The 20,270-nt window shown below is 29.6% G+C and overlaps 2 protein-coding genes across 2 annotated transcripts; both read right to left on the bottom strand.

The window, feature by feature from the left end:
* Positions 1-14,589: 14,589 nt before the first annotated feature.
* LOC119667161 (integumentary mucin C.1-like) lies at positions 14,590-15,087 on the bottom strand. Its single transcript, XM_038076450.1, has one exon. The coding sequence runs from the start codon at positions 15,085-15,087 to the stop codon at positions 14,590-14,592; it is 498 nt and encodes a 165-aa protein (XP_037932378.1).
* Positions 15,088-16,450: 1,363 nt separating this feature from the next.
* On the bottom strand, positions 16,451-16,966 carry LOC119667160 (circumsporozoite protein-like). The gene has a single exon (XM_038076449.1). It carries the CDS (start codon positions 16,964-16,966, stop codon positions 16,451-16,453), a length of 516 nt encoding a protein of 171 aa, XP_037932377.1.
* Between the last annotated feature and the right edge of the window lie 3,304 nt (positions 16,967-20,270).

Here is a 20,270-nt window from a genome sequence, read left to right as displayed (position 1 = left end):
ATCGCGTAAAATGAATACGCGTTATAAGGGTACCGTGTTATTGACGGGATTACTGTACTTAGTTTCGTAGTTGCATAGTGTTCTATGGATGACACTCATGAGTTTATGTTTACATTTCTGTAATAGAAATAATATAAAGAGATGAAATAAATAAATTCGTTCAAAAACAATTGTTATGTTTAGGAATATAGTAATATACACATGCAGTTATATAGATATGTAATGTATTTATGTATTAAAATATATAAATATATTAAATTATTAAAATAATATTAAGTTCAAAACATGTTAAAATTGATCATCTCCATATTAAGACTCTAGTTTTTATAAAAAACCTAGTTAAGACTAATATTTGTTAAATTATTTTAATACAAATTTTATATATTAAATTTATATATTCCATCTTAACTATGCAGTTGTCCTTTTCATAATTCTATATTTAGCGAAAAAATATAGTTATAGGACTGTAGCTATATGAATATAAAAAAAGTTGATTATTGTTCTTACTTTTCCCTTCCGTTGGGCATCGGAAGTGAAGCATTACAACGCTTAAGTAAATGAGAAAATTTTTACGATATTATTAAAATGGTCTGCGTAATATAATTTTCTTCCAAAAAAGAAAAGAAAATAATTACGTCTTTAACGCTTTTCTTATTGCGAATTAACAAACTTATAAGGTTTGCCTGCTTGTTTTAAGGTTGCTTTTAGAATGTAAAATTGAAATAAAAATTAATTAAAATTTCTTTGTTGTCACTCCTAAGCTGAGTTCATTTTAAATTTGAAACATTACAATAAAAATAATAATACAAATTATTACTGTTTTAAAAAGAAAATTTGGGTTCAATTATAAATAACTTACCTCCCATATATTTATATTTTTTCGTGAAATATAAGAAGAACACAAATACAAGCAATTAAATTCATAAAATAGTTTTACATAAAAATTACTTAACTATTGCATGTCTTTAAAATTCATAAAAATATTCATAAAATATTGTTTATAGCCTGTTAAGGAATAGTGAAATTTGTTTCCCTTTCAACAATATTAAATAATTTTAACATAAGACACATTTGAAATGAAGGTCAAAGTTAATGGGTCAAGATATTTGCATAGGTCGGGATTTTAACATATCAGCATTACGAACACGCAAATGCTTTCTTATAGAAACTATTATATTTATATATTGTAGAAAATATATTTTCTGAGGCACATGAAGATATTTTTCGTTTGCATTTTTAATGCTCATTTTATTATTGTTTTAATGTGACTTTTATGTGTTTTTGTATTTAGTATGTCTAGCATTTTTAAACAAAACCATAAATTTTATTTACATCAAAGAAAATATATACAAATCTAAATTTTTTTTAAACATTTAAAGTGACATTTATTTTAGTTTTAATATCTTAGACGTATGAACTAAGATCTATACTTGTAGTATAGATCGTAGTTTTTTTTTTTTAGGTGAAGTCTTAGTCATCTGTTAATATTGTTTTTATGTAAATAATAATTTTTTTTGTTGCTTTACTTCAGTAATTTTTTCCATTGAATAGATTAACCGCTTATTGACTTATTTATGTCATCATACACACTCATTCCTTAAGCTTTATTAAATTTTTGAGATGGTTTGAGTCTTTCGAATTTCGTGAAGAAACACAATAGCCCAATAGGTTAACGTGGATTCTTCGGATTATAACAATTATTATAATTATATAATAATAGTTAACACCATATAATAGTGAAGTGAAGGATTAGCCGAAGTAAACCACGAAATGATTTGGGTTATTTTTCGTGATTCGATTCTCGGATATCGTTTTTGAGTTAAAGCTAGACTGCCTTTTGATCGCAGAACTACATCGCTTGTTAACGCAAGTAACTCATTTAGCTTAAGGTTGCCTGCCAAGTCCTCGCCAACACAATAGTGTCCCAACACAGTCTTCTCCTGCTTGCCAGTGCAGAACACTGGCACAATATATGCACCACTGTCTCTTTTTCTTCTAAGCATAGTCTGCAAGTGTCTTCCTCAGCCAGAGTTATCTTTTTGAGGTGATACTTGAAGTTTTCATGTCCCATAATCAATGAGTGATTAGTTAGTATTCTTTTAAAATATAGCAATAAAAAAAATGGAATGCAAAGATGTGTATAAAATTTGCCTATAGCATTAATTTATGTTTGAGAACAAACGCTCGAATACAAGTTCAAAAAGTAATTCTGAAAAAAATTCAACTTTTCAAATATAAATATAAGTAAACAAATATGTATATAGAAACCTAATGTTTAAAAAAAACTAGTAAGCTTTAAACATTTCTTTTACATAAAATTTCCGTGAAGAAAAAGTTTTGCAGTGCGATGTCTACGGACGCACAATTGTAACGACGTTACTCATACGCAACGTGGTACATAATTTTTGGAGCCTAAAACCATGAATTTATGCAAATTAAAAATCAAACACACAAAAAGTATCAAATTTTTGCTTCTTTCATTCTATTCTTAATCAAATTAGTCTTATCCTTTGCAGGAACAACACAAAAAAATGTAAAATTAATAAGCGAAATGAAAACTCTTACAAATTTACCCCCCATTCAGTTTCCTTCACATACCGAGATAAAATCTCTTTAATTTTCTTACATAAAAAAGGAATTTGCTTATCGCATACCGACAGGCTTTGTTGATTTTGCTTAATTTTCTACTTTTTCTGTATTTATTCTGCTTATTGCTTTATTACCATATCAGTAACTACAACACAAGAGCTAAACAATGGAAAGAATAATAATAAAAAGTATGGATAACTGAAAAAATGTCTGTATGGGAATGTGAGCAGGCTTAGGAAGCGGAAAATATTTTTATTTTTATTTTCGTTTTTATTTTTATTTTCTATTGAATGTTGTAAATACTTAAGTGCCTACATTTTGCCACAAGTGAATTGGCCAAGATTCGAGTGTCTATGGCGTAAGTGTTTGCTTCATTTTTTTGTTGAGTAAAGTGCTTTTAAAGAGATTAATAAAATATATAAGCAGATATATGGAGTGTTTTTTATTGTTCACTTTTTGTTAGAATCTGCAAAAATATTTACTAAATATTATTTGTTAGGGAATATTGGAATTGTGACCGTTGCAAAAACAAAAAAAAAATATGTGTCGAAAATATGTATTATAAAAATTCGTCGATTGATGTTTGTAAGGATTTTAAAGAAATTGAGTATTAGTTAAAATTCCATTAAATATTTTTAAATATTTTCAGAGTGAGCTTTTAGTGTACATGGAATACATCTTTATAGTAAAAACTTTTGATTATTAAGTTATAACACAATATTACATATTCTTAAAGGTACTATAGAATTGTCTTTAATATAAATTCTGGGCTTGGTGCTATTTTGAATGATGTACGACGTATTATGGGAATAAAACAATATATCTAAATTCTATATAGAAACACTATCATTCTTAGATGTCATATATTCGCTATATTCAATGCAAAAAAATAATCATAGTCTTCTTGTTAACTTCGTTCTAAGCAGAAAGAAAATACAAATAGAAAAATATTAGAATATTTCTAAATGATTTTAATACCTAATATCAAGTATTTGATTTTTGACACCAGACAGGAATGGTGTGCTTCAGAATATTCGAGTTCGAATATATAGTTTGTTGTAGATTGTTATTGCCTTTTTCGTGATATTTCTTGATTTTTTAGCATTTTGATAATATTTTCTTCTTAAGTAAATTATATATAAAGTTTTTCTATTATAGTCGTGCTATAAAAATGCAAGTGGTCAATTAGTAAGTCAGTTAATATGATCATTATTTAATAAATTTATTATCTTCCAACAATCTAACTGCTTCTGCAACATCAAAAAATTTTTGATATGCTTATAGTATACTTATTGACTATATTTCGAAAAATTTTTAAAGCTGCGAGTCTTAGAAATTAAAGAATTATTTTTCTAGCAGCTGTATGGTTGCTTGTTTTCTAACTTAATCTTTCCCATTTAGGCGTCCGTCAGTGGATTAAGATTCTGCGAACCATTAATTAATTTTAAAAATTTTACTGTTACTACCATTTTCTCTATAAAATAGCGAGAGACATAGTCATATATATAAAACATATAATCAATGAATAGTTCGTTAATAGTAGTACTTCAAAAGTTCTAATCAAAAATGTGCTTTCCTCGTTAATGAGGAATAAATACTTCAGCAAGCTCTTTTTAAATATTTTATTGCAATTGTTAACTACTTACTTGCAAAAACTCATTTCTCAATATATTTTTTGTAAAAGAACACAAAAATTGAAATAAAATTTTATCAGAATTTGAAAAAGCAAATTTTTCTATATGATTTCAACACCTAATATTAAGTAGCTGATTGTAATTTAATATAGATATTATGCGCTTCAGGATATGTGAGTTCGAATAACCTATAGTCTGCTATAGATTGCTGTTGCCTATTGATTGAGGCAGGTGTATGTTAACCTTGGGCACATCATGTGCACATACATAATTCAAGCTCGTATTTGTTGAAGTGTAACATGGAATTCCTCGAAGCTAAGTGGTGTTCTACAATTGTTATCCTGAGCATATATTTCACACATATTCAACACATAATTTCATTTATAATGTTCAGTGAAGTATATATTTCAATAAAATTTTATATATTTTCTCACTCACTAAGGTAATATACTGGCCTTAGGAAAACACTTTCCAATCAGAAGCAGGAGAGCGGTTAAAAAATCGTTTTTTGCTATACTCATACTTCGATATTTTAATGCTATTTAAGTTGATCCATTATGCAGCATATGCTTGAATAAAATATTAAGTATATAATGATTGGTGTCGCCCTGAGTTTGGGTGTTTGAAATACTTTTACTTTTTATCAGTTCTTGGAATAGCTGAGCTAATAAAAATGCGAATAATTTAAGTATGCATGAAATTTTAAAGAAATTCATATAAAATTTACAAGAGCTTTGAATTGCTTCATTGAAAGGTAACTTAAGCATGCATAACATTATTTTATGATGGATTGCTGTTATGTGCAGCTACTCGTACTTTGGCGCTGCTAATATAATATAAAAATAAAAATAAAAACGATAAGAACGGAAACAATATTAGAAAGAAAAATTCTTTGCTTTAGGTGAATTTCTGAAAAAAATTGCTGTTTAAAAAAAGAGAGAAATTCTGAATAAAATTATATGCCCACTTAAGCTATGTAAAATTCGAAGCAGAAAATTTCAATCTTGAACTGAATTTATATTTAAATTAATATCCTCGTCTTGTGATATAAATTCAAAGATTTGTATTTTAATTTTGTGGTTTGTTAATTGTGCCATAGAATAAACTTCATCTAACGTATGCATACTGTATTATTGAATTTTGGTTATAGTTTGTACACTTGATGATGTTTTAGTAGATAAATTTAAGTTTGATTAATTGTACAAATTCTACTCTGCAATCAGAAGTCTCTTAAGTACAGAACTATACTGTAGACTGGCACTATTATCATCGCCATCAGTTTTCCGAATTGACAGTGACATTTATTGCAAGAGTCCATTGTCCTGCATTGTAGAGTCGGCTTGTTATTGTACTTGTTTTCCTATCGATTGATTTCAATGTTCCATTGATTTCAATTAAATTAGCTGCGGTCACTTGAGCAGAACAATGTTCTATGTTGAAGACGAGCATAATAGAATGCCCACAGGGCTCTGTAGTTAAACCAGTGCATTGTTAAGCCACTTAACTGTATCATTAAGGCCAATAGTAGCATCAACACATTTTGACAATGCTATTCTCTTATAGAGTTTATCTCAGCGGCCAACTTGAGTCGTTAATGTGGATTTCGGATTTCTTTTTTTTTATGTGTTAATAATATTTGCACAGATTGCTTATTTTTGGTTTGTAATTAATTTATGGCAAAACTCATAAAAGAAAAAGCAATATTATACTATATGTTTGACTATGAAAATATAATTTTTATGAAATTATTATTTGAACATTCAACTTCAAATATAAGTATTTGTGTGCTTAATCAGAAATAAACTTTTCATACCGAAAACTCATTAAACATGCTCTGCTACTGAAATTGCTCGTCTGTCAAAATCGTTAAATGAAGGCTGCTCAATTAAGTATTTACGCCGCGTTCAGTATAATTTTATATACATTGCTATTTTATTCGATGTCATTAAAGTGCTTTCGACGCTACAACTGCGAAATCCTTGATTCGCCGACGCGTTATTTCTTCATCGAATCCACATTTTCGTATACTTACGACGTCAATCCATCAGCTTAACGCCTGTGTTGTGTGTTGGTAAAAAGTCAAGCAAATTTTCATATATATTAAACTTATTAATGTAGGAAGAGCAGTCAACGATGACGTGTTTAAGGAAGGTAAAGAAGCCTAAACGGGTGAACTTAGCAAAGACGTGTGTGTGAAAGGAGCAATCGTTTTTACGCTCTAATAAATACTCAATGAGTTTGCAGATTTGAATTAAGTGCAAGTAAATAATTTTATTAGAAAAAAAAGCTTAATTCTTCTGGTTTCTTAAATAAAAAAACTTTTTGAAAAGAAAATACTTTAAGATTTAACAGATTAAAAGATGCGCACTGGTGTGTGGTACGCACTAAGACTATTTTGGAAGCTTCATGTGCTTCCAAAAAGAGAAGACACTTTCTAAGAAAAGTTTTTTTCATTTTCACTCCTTCCTATCCTGGGACTAATCAATGAGTACAAATAAACTTCTTTTTTGTTTGCCTGCTAAGGAAAAGTTTTCAATGCTCTTTCGCTGGCGTATCCAGCATATGTGCGCTGGTGCTACCAAACTGTTGCCGTACAAACTTTACCAAAAAATATTAAGATTAAAAATAATAAAATAAATACATGAGAAAAAATTATTAAAAAACATAATAATGACATAAAAGAACTTTACTGCGTTGTCCTTAACAGAATAGTCAAGTTTCTGTATTATTTTATTACTTTTTATGGCCAAGATAAAGTTTTATGTGCAATTTTCTACATCAAATAGACAAACACTGCAGCACAAGGGATGTGGGATGTGTCAAGTGTGTGTTTTTTAATCTTTCACAAAATGAGTTTACTATTCGATAAATTCGATAACACACTTATATAGTATAAACTCATTTATGTGGATTTAGTAATGGCGAAGTTTTACTTTATAACTTTGTTTTGTGCATTTGTGAATGGTAAATGTCGGCCGGATATTTGATTTTTGTAGTTTTTGTGAACGAAATTATAAGGCAGAAGGGTTGAAAAGGATTCAAAGGATAAAGGTCAAACTATTACAAAGCTACTTTAACTTCACACCAAAAAAAAAACATTATATACAATAATTTTATTTGTATTATAAAAAGCATTTAATATAAGTAATTTTCTTTTTTTTTTCTATTTCAGGTGAGTTCAAAAGAAACGAATAGAAAAGATGGGATGATTGGAAAGCAACCAAAGTTATGTCAAATTTTCAATTGAAGTTTTAAATTAATTTATTTAAAATGAAAGAAATTATTTTGAAAGAGGTAAGATTTTATTTCAAAAATGAACTGATATAAAATATACTTCTGACGTTTTAATTTCAAACAGTTTACACATTAACCATTTAATTTATTTCATTGAGCGTTCTAGGCAGGAGTTCTAGTCGTACTGATGTTTAAAAGTTCATTTTTAAAACTTCGATTATATATGGAACTGTCAATGAAATATATCACATAAAATGGTTTTGTTAATTTTTCTTCCACGACTTGAACCCATTGAAATATGTTTCTCAAGACAATCTTTTCTTTCAGTTCAAGAACTATTCACAAATATTATATCTTACTTTTCAATTTAATATCTTATAATAGTAAATCATCATTAGAGCGAACACTCATTGCACTTCGTTCGAGGTTTCCCGTCCAAAAAAGGTTAGGTTGTATGAAATAATTGTGAAAAATTTGATTTTAAAAAAAGCGCTTCCAATATACACTTTTAACAGGATTCAAAAGTTTTTACATATGTATTTCAGTTAATTTTATTACTGGTTATTAATCTCAACAACTTACTTATTTCGTTATGCATCTTGGTTCTACATGATGTCTTTTGGGCGTCTATATACACTTGATTGATTTTATGTTAATAATGCTCTCATTTTCTCTCTCTCTCGTGGGATGTCTTCTTTATGCGTTAATATAGTATGTGTTGTATTCAGCCACATTTGTGCCCACTGATATTTGGGCTTACACTCGTTTTGGGGCTTTGGCTTTATTTACCGAATACACTTCTTCGCAAGAATTGTTTTATAAAAGTCTTCTTTGTATATTAGATGAAACGATATATGTGGTTATTGTTTTTGTTGCCTTTCTTTCACAACAATTGAGTTGTTGTTAATTGAAAGTATGGGAAAAATGTTTCTTATTTTCTCATTGAACAGCTTTCAGGACATTTCTTTGTTTAGTTAATAAAACTATATAGTATATTAATTCAAATGTAGTACCTTCTGCTCAATAAGTACTCGGATTTTATAATAAAACACACAAATTTAAATTTTATTCCAAATTTATTTTATGTCCTTCAAAATATGCTCCTTTTGAAGCGATACACATATGCCAATGCTTAACCCTATCTTCCATATACTTTTCGTAGGCCCTTAAAGGTATGGCCTTTAGTTCCTTCGGCGAATTCTCTTTTACCGATTCAATCGACTCTTATCACGAAGGGGCAATTTGAGTTTTGGGAATAGGAAAAAGTCACATGGCGCCAGATTTGGCGAATATGGTGCCTGAGCGATGACAGTGGTGCCGTGTTTGGTCAAAAAATCGCGTACAACAAGAATTTTCCATAGTAAAAATCGCTAAATGCACTTGAGGTAGTCTCACATTAACAGCTGCTGTGAACAAACTAATTGACAGATGGCACATAAATTTGTACCATATGTCCAGAAAGGGTGTACCAACATAACAAAAGAAAATTTTTGAAAAAGATCTATTACTTAAGAAGTAGTTAACAAACAACAAAATCCTATTACTTTTTGAGCAGAAGGTACATTAAATAAACAACAATGTATATATAATATGTATATCATAAGTAATCGTTTTAGAGTTTCACAAAACTTAGCTATCACAAGACTTTAAGTTACTTGTTCTGAACTTAGTTGGAAAGTAATCAATTTTTTGATTTTGTTAAAAATTGAGAAAAACAGATAAAATAATTGATATGGATTTCAACTTTTAAGTTTATGCATATAAAATGATGCCACTTACATATTGTTTACTTCTGAAATTAGTAAATTTTTTCGCAATAAAAGTTTTGGAAAATTTATATACGCAAAGTCAATAAAATAGTTAGAGAAAGTTGAAAAGAACAAATTCATTTCATGGCACAGAAGTTTTGAAACTCATACGAAAAGGATTACGAAATATTTGCATAAAAAGTTATTTGCATTCTGTGCATCTGAGCACCAATGCAAGATACATTTGCTCTAAAAATATATAAAACATTTCCATATTGGAAACAAGTGTTCAGGAAAATTTGTTCAGTTATTTTGTGTAGAGGTTCACCTCTTTATTTAGTTATTAAAACTAAATAATAAGTCAATGTTAATGTTAATGGCAATGTCATGTAATCTACATTATACACACAACTTATTTATTGAGCTAATATTAAGACAAGAATTTTCCAAAATATCTACTAACTACTACGTATCTACTATCAATACTTTATATGAGTATTTTTAATGAATAAATAAAAATTCATATTAGAAGTAAATGTAAATGAGATAGCTTGAGTTACTTTCGAAGTACGAAATCATAATTCTTTGCCAACAATACTAAGTCTTTTTTATGGAAGTCAATTGAAGTAGAAGAAGAAATTTGTTGGTTTACCAAATTAGTTCTTTCTAACCAAAAACCAAAAACCAATTCAAATATTTAAAATACTTTAATCCTCAACTTTTTTAAAATGTAGCAAAAGTCGAATAATAGGAATTCGTATTGCTTTAATTAACCTAAAAAGTGAAGGGAAAAAATTTTGGAGCAAAACCTTGGCAAGGTTTTAACTTTAAATTGTTGTTATGTTAATGAACAAGCCTTAATTTGAAAATGCCTTTAAGGCACACGTTCTTCGCATTTGTTGCTGGTATTTGGAGCAGCAAACGGCAGTCCTGGCTGACGCCACTAGGTGGGCTTTGGAAGGACATTTTGGTTATGCTTCGTTCTTCGGAATATTGTTTTATATTTTCAACAAAATTTTCAACCAAATTTGCAGCTAATTAACTTCACAGCGAGTGGCACGTTATCGGAGCGCATTTTAATGTTGTTATTTAAATTTTTGACACTTTGCGCTCAGAATCCTGGCAAAATTAATGTCCTCATAAATCAACTACCGGTAATTTTTTGTAATATATAATAGCAGCATTTTAATAAGAATTTAATGAGTTGACAGAATTAAGAATATTATATTGTACTTTCGCATTCTTAGCAAAGTATTCAAGTGATGTGGTATTAAAAATATTTTAATTGCAGACCAGTCCACTACACTCAATAAATATGTAATATTGATTTTTCATATTAAATGCAATACAAATATATAAGGGTTATATCTGACCGGGCACAATTTTTGGAATATAAATGAGCCTAGCTTTCTGGAAGATGGACTGCCACGTACACCCACGTGTAAATCTCCAGTGTTAAAAAAAGACGATTAAGTATAATGAAATCAACGACATATACGTTGTCGACATATAATTGAGACTTTCAATTTCGAGGTCTACAAACAATATAACATATAATTAAGTTTCGTTATATATAATACGCACTTTACTATAGAATTGGTAACCTTTAATAAAGATATATTGATATTTATATTGATACAAAAAGGATAAGATATCAGAGTTTGAATGCATTGATACTGTCGAAAAGGCACATATTTGCCTATGCCCAACAACTTTTCAGAGTAGCTACGAAACTACTAGACACTCTTTTTCCGAGAAATGCAGAGTTTAATGGAGAAACCCACAGTGCTAGATTTTAATGCATTAAGACTATCTAAGGTAGGAGAAATGAAGATTCCGACCATGGACCGTGCCTTAGAGTGTGTGGGTTAGAGTGGTAATAACCCCAATATAATAATCGAGAGCAAAAATAAAAACTTATTTCAATATTAACAAAATTTATGTGAAGTAAAACGCGCGGATGTGTAGAAAATTTATATAATAACTGAGGACCACGCTAGGGATTTTGGCCCTTGAAGAGAAAGGGTAAAATAAATAGATTGTGTCTTGATGAAGTCTTATGAATATATATTAAACAATCCAACCGTTAAGTTGTGTAGGACGGAGTGTTAAAAAGCTAAATTTAGTGATTAAAAGGAAAACTCAAATGAATTGAAGGCAACCAACGAAGACGGTATTGTAAAGCGTAACGTAATTGAAATTCACATGTTAGAGTTTAGAGGGAAATTCTGAAAGATATAGACTGCAAGTTATCAAAGTAGTGTGAAATAAAACTCAGGGAGCAATGGCTAAGATCAAACAATCAATAAGGATACCAGTTCTTGGACGGTTTAGCTTAAAATGCTAACAACCTCAGTTCACTAATAAAAAGTAAAAGAAGAAGTTAATAAGAGTAATATTTTTCAATTGAAATTTATATAAGATTAAACACGAATACGATGGTGAAAAAAGATCCATTGAATATCATATGGAGCAATGAGAATGGATTGCAACTTCTATTCCATAAAATATTTCAAATCAGAAAATATTCAAATCTTGAAGGATTAGTATTAGTGTAATGAAAGTTAGAAAAAAATCATGTAGCCCTTGTTAAGAACGTAAGCACAAGGCTTATATATATACAATACTTTGATTTAGCTTAGAAATATTTCGGGGTGTATTTTTCTTTAAACATAAAGCTTGGTAGCGTCCGAAGATATTCAATCGTAAATTTATAGCTAATATTATAGGTTATTTTGATCACAAATTCATGAAAGCGAAGTTGAAAATAGACTCTTTTGGAATATTAAATATATAATTAGAAATTATATATATTTATATTATATATATAATTTAAAAATTATACGATGATATAATAAAAATTTTATAAAATAATATGAATTAACACACTCAATACTTTAATTGGTTTTAAATTTTATTCCAAGAATTCTGATGTTATGTGAAGCGTTTATTTAACCGCGTGTATTACTTACTCTTGTGTTAGAATTTTTTACGGGTCTTCTATTAGCCGATCCATTGTTTGGACGTCTATTTGGTTTACGGCCACGTCGGCCACCTCTACCTGGTCTGCCTTTACGTCCGCGTGGTTTATCATTTGGTTTCTTTGGTTTTTTTGTTTTCTTGGTAGGAGTTTTTTTAGTTGTCGTAGTGGCAGCAGCTGTTGTAGTGTCCTCGGCTGGACTTGCTGTTGTATCACTTGCTGCGCTAGTGTCTTCTGCTGGACTTGCAGTTGTATCGGTTGCTGCTGTTGTGTCAGCAGCTGCGGTTGTTGTATCTGTAGATGCTGCAGTTGTGGTATCCGCGGATGCAGTTGTTGTATCCGTTGACGCTGTAGTAGTATCTTGACCATGCACAGTTGCAGCTATTAGAGCTACAGTAGCCAATAATGTAAAGAATTTCATTTTTATTTCAGTGTAAGTTAATTCCAGGCAATTTTAATTCTGATAACAATGCTTGGATTCTGATGTATTTATAGGTGGAAATTCTATGTATTTTAATTAAAATAAATAATTGTATTATGTTAAAATAATTGACAGTACATAAATAAATAAGTAGTTTATGTATAACAAAATATTTTTTTTTGTACTTAATCAACTAAAGGCAATTACTTTTTATTGTAAATGAAATATTTGAATAGGTGTTTTTTGAAGTCTGGGAAAAACATACTTTACAAGCAGAATCTAGAAGCAAAGAAGTGATATAACCTTTCATAACCAAATATGCTTTGTAAATAGAATACGTGTGAGTTGGTATAATAGTGACAAATGAAGGATTACATAACTTTTATAATGAGGTGAATTACCTATGCATTTAAATTGTTGGTTTATTTTAGACAATAACGAAAGAAATATATTGGATCCACAGAAGAGTTCATGGTTTTTTTATATAGCACAAATGTTAATTTGTATAGCGGAAGTTCCCTAGATTAATATTTTGCTAATATATATATATTATATATATATATATATATATATATATATATATATATATATTATATATATATATATATATATATATTTTATAATGTATATATATATATAAAATTGTGCTGCTTTACTGTAATTTAACTAAACAGATCATATTACACATACTAGTATATATAAATCCATATATTAGTATACAGTAATAATATATAAAAATTTATATACTAATATATACTAGTAAATGATAATCCCATATACTAGTATATACTAGCATTTATACCTAGCATTCAATTTAGTACATCATACTGCCGATCCTTGAATTTGAATGAGTAAGAATGAATGAGTAAGAGTTACGACATATATAGATGTTCTCGACAGACGAATGCTGTTATTGATTATCTCCCGTAGCTTCAGCTATTAGCTTGATCAGCACCTTACTTCTGTCACTTATGGTATTAGATAAATAAGAAAAAAGTGCCAACTAACAGCAACAAAAATATTTCTTACATTTAAATTAAAATGTGTTTAATCTAAATGTAAAACGATCTATTTGTTAATATTATATGTTCTATCAATGCGTAGCGTCTTAATATTTGCAGTTATAAACAAATTTTTATTTAGCTTTATATCTAATATAAAAAATATATTTGTCTAAGCCAAAAAGTAAAGAAGCAATAATAATAATATAAGATTTCTTGGAGCCGCAAAGTATGCATATGTAATTAAAAATACTTACGAAGATAGTATTTGAGAGTTATTATATTAAAAATTCTTCTCACGTTTTTAAATTGAAAAAAAGTTATAGTACTTTAAGTGAATGTTTAATATACTTATATACAATTTTAAAGCCAATTAAATCCTAAATTTTAGAAGGCCGTTTCGCACATTACATTTAAGCTAAGCTTAAAAGTATACAAAAACGTACTATAAATAAATTTAGTACGATTAGCAAAATTTTGATATTTCATCTATTTCTTGTATTTTTAAAAGTCAATTTTTATAATATTATATTTATAATATTGATTATCTTTGCATAACGGAAAATGCAAAGAAGAGGCGTTTTAGCATAAAATATGACAATGACACTAAATTAATTTCTTGAAAATTTGAATAATAAAAATCTTCTTCACGTCCCTATATATAATATATAATCAGCACATATATATTATAACTCGGCATTTCATCATAGTACTTTCCCATTATATTGTCCTGAATTAGTCAGGATTCAAGAATAATTAACAAAAAAAAGTCATAAATATATTTTAGTCTGCACATAAGGTTCTAACAACATTGAGAATATATTGAGAAATTCATATAATTTTTATTTCAGTAATTTATTCCACTTCAAAAGATGATATTTGCAAAAATATTTACCTAATTTCCGTATTTCACATAAAATATATTTATGAAAAATGTACATTTCAATGAAATATTGTGCTCAAAAACCGTTTTAATTAACATTTATCCATTGAGTGGCCTAATGTTTGATGGCCTGAGAATTGGTCGGCGAATAGGTCTTCTAATGGGTCGTCTTAGTGGTCGACGTATTGGTCTTCGTATAGGTCTGCGAATGGGTCTCCTTGTTGGTCTTCGTACTCTTCTCGTTGTCCTTCTAGTTGTACTTTTACGTGTTGTTTTTCTAGTTGTAGGACTTACCGTTGTACTGGGAGCTGTTGTTGAATTTGGATCAGCAGTAGTAGCATTGGGATCGGAAGTTGTTGCATTTGGATCAGCGGTAGTAGTATTGGGTCCTGTAGTAGTGGTACCTGGATCTGCGGTAGTGGCATTTGGATCAGCAGTCGTTGCATTTGGATCAACAGTTGTTGCATTTGGATCAGCAGTCGTATCATTGGGATCAGCAGTTGTTGCATTTGAGTCAACTGTAGTGACCTGTCCGTTAACTGCAATAGATGCTAATACAACGAAGAAGAGGAAAGTCCTTAACAAATTTATATTCATATTAAATAAAAGTTTTATGTCGGTATTATTTCAAAATTGTTATTTGAAAACTGAATATCGCAAAAACTTTGGACGCAGTATTTATATCAAAATTATAAGCAATCATAAGCATTCAGAATGTGGAAATCTATAATATAAACAGGTGCTTCTTTTGTTATGTTTTAGCGGACTGAAACTTTCCAATGTTTTTAAAATAAATGTTGAATTCTCCACAACTGTTTTTGACGTAAACTAAAAGCAATTAAAAATAAACATTAAATTTTAGTTCTTAAAATATGACTTCTCTTAACAATGTTAGAAGCTTACCGCGATCAATTATGGGAAAAGTTTGAAACTAATATACATTGTTCTGATATTCTTTATATAATAGTTTTTACATCAGGATCTACATAAAGTCCTTACTCCAGTTGGTATCGTTCGAGACCAGTACATCTATGTGTTTCTTACTATCAATCAGATTTGCCAAACTTTGTCCATATGAGGACCTTTTGTATAATCGGGTTGCTCTTTGAACTGTCTATCCTCACTTACATTCTAGCATTTGAGATCATATGCTTTAGTGTTATGTATGATCAGATGAATTGAATACTTGATATTTATCCCGACTATGTTGATTTTTTTCTTGGAATAAAAATAATGCTCTTATATGTTGTAATGCATGATATTGGACACGATATATAAGTTTATAGGGTGAATAGAGCTTTGGATAATAGTTTGTATGTCAGTGAAACAGTACCTCAAAAGCAGAGTCACGATTTGGATAACTACTTACACCTCAAAAGTGGTTTCTTCAGTTTTTGAGTGTAATTTGTATTTAAAGATTTTTAATTTACAGGCGGAGATGAATTAGTGATTTTTATTTCGAGGATCTAGCATTACCATTGCTATTGTTGATCACTAGAATTAAATTTTTCATTTTGTTGTCTAATTTTATCGAGTTAAATATATATTTGGGTTGATTAAAAAATCATAAGCATTATTTTGTTTTTAGCATCAAAATGCAAAAATTGTGTACTCAACAATGCACGGAAAATCTGTAATTATAACGTTGCTATCTTCTGAACTTTGCAAGATTTGTAGCCATAAAGTTCTTAAACTGAATAGACCATCATATACTAAACTGCCAATAGTAAATAAATTATTGTAAACTAAACCTTTGTATCCTTACTATAGATTTCCAATATAACCACAGATAAGAGTAATGAGTTCTTCACTAAGAAAAATATTACATACGGTAATTTTAGTAAACGATGTTGACGATTTTTTTAGTCGAAACCAAATATAATCACAATTTTTTATTCATATTATTTTTTTTTATTTTTAACCTTTATGAAGCTTTCAAATCAGATATTATAGAAAATGTTTAACCATTACGATTTGGTCTTCTGTTCGATCCGCGGTTAGGTCTGCGACCTGGTCTACGATTGGGACGACGATTTGGCCTCCTATTAGGTCTACGATTTGGACGACGGTTTGGACGACGATTTGGTCTTCTGCGAGTTGTTCTTCTGACAGGTCGACGTTTAGTTGTTCTGCGAGTTTTTTTTGTGGTATTTGCTGCTTTTGTAGTAGTTTGTGTTGCTCCAGAAACTGTTGTTGTAACAGTAGGGGCAGCTGTAGGGGCAGCTGTTGATGGACTCGGTGCAGACGTTGGATTTACATTAGGAACTGCTGTCGTTGTCACACCTGGCGCTACAGTTGTTGTACCTGTTGCAGGAGCTGCTGTTGTTCCAGCAGGATTTGCAGTTGTTCCAGCAGGATCTGCTGTAGTCCCAGCAGGATCTGCTGTAGTCCCTGCAGGATCCGCTGTAGTTTGTGAATGAACTCCACAAACGAAAAGCAATGCCATAAAGGCCACAAATATTTCCTTGCCGTTCATTTCTATTACTTTTGAGCTGAACTATCACGAGTAATGTCAGTTAACTTTGGAAAACTGCTATTTATATGAACGATTTGATAATCAAATGATATCCATGGTATTAGAATATATTCATTTTCTATTTGGAAAGTCAATAAGCTTCAAAGAAAATTGATGTGCTTTTGAAATTCTAACAATGCAAGAATGTGAACAAGTGTTCTGATTGTTAATGATTGTTAAAATTCGTACGTAGTTTCCTTTGTCTAATATATGAATAGAAGTCGTATGGTTGTATATTTATTAACTTCACTTATTTCATAAGACAATCAGTAGTTTTATTATTATCGCTTTATATCTGTAGAGAATGTTTTTGTGCCGATTCCTAATAGTTCCAAGTAACATTTTTAGATTTAGATACCTTACCTTAAATATTAATAATAATAGTAGTTTTTGTGGTTTCTTGTGACGCATTAAATAACTTTTATGTAACTATTTGTTATAAGTTCAACGTAGTAGTCTCTGAGTACCAACACAATCTTATGTTTATGATTTTAATGGCGTTTGAAGCAGTAGAATGCAGTAGAGAGTGCCGCGGCTAGAAATATGAAAAATATGAAATATGTAATATGACGTCAGATTGCAAGTACTAACAGAAAGCAGGTAAAGGAAAGTGCATGAGTTAATTATATAGAATATCTTTATAAAACAGTGCATACAAACATATATTTTTTTGTAATTAAACTTAAATCCGTTTCGCACGGAGTTTTCTATTGAGTTTATCGAAGCAGATGAATCAATCTCATTATTGATCCAGAATACTGATTATTCAATAATTTTGATATTTTAATTAACTTCGAGAATGCTTTCACATGCTGAAGCAACTGACATGGAAAACAAGGTCGCTGGTAGGCTATATGCCTGGTTACATAGGAATTGTAATCGATTATGTAAAACACCGGCCTATTATTTCATTGACAATTTATTTACTATGTATATATATTATTTTACAATCAATTTGTTAATGTTTATATTAAAATCGACGCGCAACGTGTTCCATATTTGTGTACTTTCGATCCGTTTCTACTTTGTACTGTTATTCATATCAACTGTCATGCTGCCTCGCAGGGCTACATCCAGCTCCGTGTTGCTAAGTGTTGCTTTTTCTGTTACAGGAATCAATGGCAATAAATCAGCAAATAATGTAACAATATATTGCTATATAACTATATAGTCCAGAATCTTATTGTAAAATTAGTTGGTTCACAATGAGGTTTTAAACATATAAATATTTTGTTTCCGAAGAAAGTTATAAATAACGTATTACTGTAGGTAACCGCTAGACTTAAAAGCTGGTTCATTTGTTTAACAACAAAAAGAGTAGAATAGAATAGTAGAGGTTGTTTTTAGGATTTCTGATGGAGACTCATTTCTGAGAAAACATTATTATTGATTGCACTTTTAGGGCTCCAGTCCAAATCTCTGGGGCTGTCCTCATTGATCTGAGTCCAACAGAGTATCAATTGACTGAAAGTTCCATTTTACTATTCATTAGAAGGATGGACACTCTTCTATTTAGTTAGGATCAGATAGTAGTTCAAAAAATTAGTGAAAGTTACAGTGCTCCGCGTTACTGAAAGCCATCACTTCGTATAAATAAATGTCAGAATCATGTTTATATCCACTTCAGACACAAGATTTTTGAATAAATATAAAGCTTTTGTTTTTGTTGTAAACTAAATCATTTGTTTAAATAATTAAATTTTATATGGCACGTGGAATGATTTTTGTAGTTATCACTATAAAAAATTTTTTATTTATTTTTACAAGTCGTCATTTGTCGAAAGTGTACATTAATTTTTATTTTTACAGTCAGAAAAATATTACAACAGTTTTGTTGTTTGTACAAATTGAGTACTTAATAATAATTATCTTAAGCAATTGCTAAGATTTAAAGATTAGAAAAAAAATTTATTCAACATGTAATGAATTGTAGAAGAAAATATATTTAACAAGATTGAAACTTAATTTGGGTACAGAAAACATTAAAAAAAGCTGAATATTTCTATGTCCAAATATAACTAATCTTTGGTAGTATCAGTTTTAATCCAATTTTTATAAAATTACATAGAGCATGACTCCTTACATACATACAGCAAAGAGATTATGTAAAGTTTTTTAAAATAGTTGCAAAGATACAGCTTTATGGATCGCAAATTTTATAAAAAAAACAATAACCTAATTAATGTTTATCAGGCTAGAGTTTATTCCTAAAAAGATACCAACGCCAATTTATTGATAATTATTCATAGATGCTTACTATTTGAAGGGATGATTCCTCGAACCTCATGAAAGTAGTAGTATGCACCTTGAATAAAAGTGAAGATGATTCCTTCTCCTGACTATGATGAAGGAAAATTTTCGATAAGCTAACTCATACGAAACAAGGTTGCAGGTGTCGGTGATTTATCAGCTGAGCTGTTCACAATGTCTTAAGTAGTTAGGAAGACCAATGATAAATTGATACAAACCAACTTTCTGTCGACTGAAACGCTGGTATACCAGCAAAACTTATACGGCTATATAAAATGGCATTGCAAACCACTAACAGATCTGTTTAAACTCGGAAGGATTTAAGATATGACAGGTTAACTGCATGCCTTATTACTTCTCTAATGTGATGTTTAAAACAATATCAACAATTTCAATACAATATAAACAGCATAGATATAATATTCTTAAAATGTAGTATGCTTGCAAATGCTGATGATATTGATGTTGTCAATAGCGGGTTTAAAGATCCTTGATGTTTGTGAGGCTTTTTACAACTTAAAAAAAAGAGAAACTTATGGGAACTGTAACAATTGATAGCAAAATATTTTGAACATTTGATAACTTTTGATATCTTCCTTCATAGTTGTAAAAGATTTTGTTTGTTTGACAAATTCAAAGTAAGAATATCATTAGCCTAGAGATTTCACGATGAATTAGTCTTGCCAATAGATGCTACGTTGGGGTTAGTAGGCATTAAAAAATTGAAATCCTCTCTTAAATAACAAAATCAGGCGCAACAAATCTCTAATCACAAAATCACAATATTTCTAGCTGGACGATCCAGCTTAGGCAACTATCAACAGTAATGAGAAGGTATAATACTGAGAATGCATGGAAAAAATGCAAAGAAAAATTTTTTTGTGAGATCTGAGGTTTTGAATGCGTTGGTGATAAATAATATAATATTAGATAAAAAGTGAAACGTTGTATGAGATATATCACGATGTTAACATACTTATACAATTGGTATTTACAGTAGTATTTAGTTCCTGCT

This window comes from Teleopsis dalmanni, chromosome 1 (genome assembly GCF_002237135.1).
Source record: "Teleopsis dalmanni isolate 2A chromosome 1, ASM223713v2, whole genome shotgun sequence".
Lineage (NCBI taxonomy): Eukaryota > Metazoa > Arthropoda > Insecta > Diptera > Diopsidae > Teleopsis > Teleopsis dalmanni.
This window is presented reverse-complemented; position numbering and strand designations above follow the sequence as displayed.

Coding starts and splice junctions, on each gene's coding strand:
- LOC119667161 (XM_038076450.1), bottom strand. CDS start 15,087: ATGAATATAAATTTGTTAAGGACTTTCCTCTTCTTCGTTGTATTAGCA.
- LOC119667160 (XM_038076449.1), bottom strand. CDS start 16,966: ATGAACGGCAAGGAAATATTTGTGGCCTTTATGGCATTGCTTTTCGTT.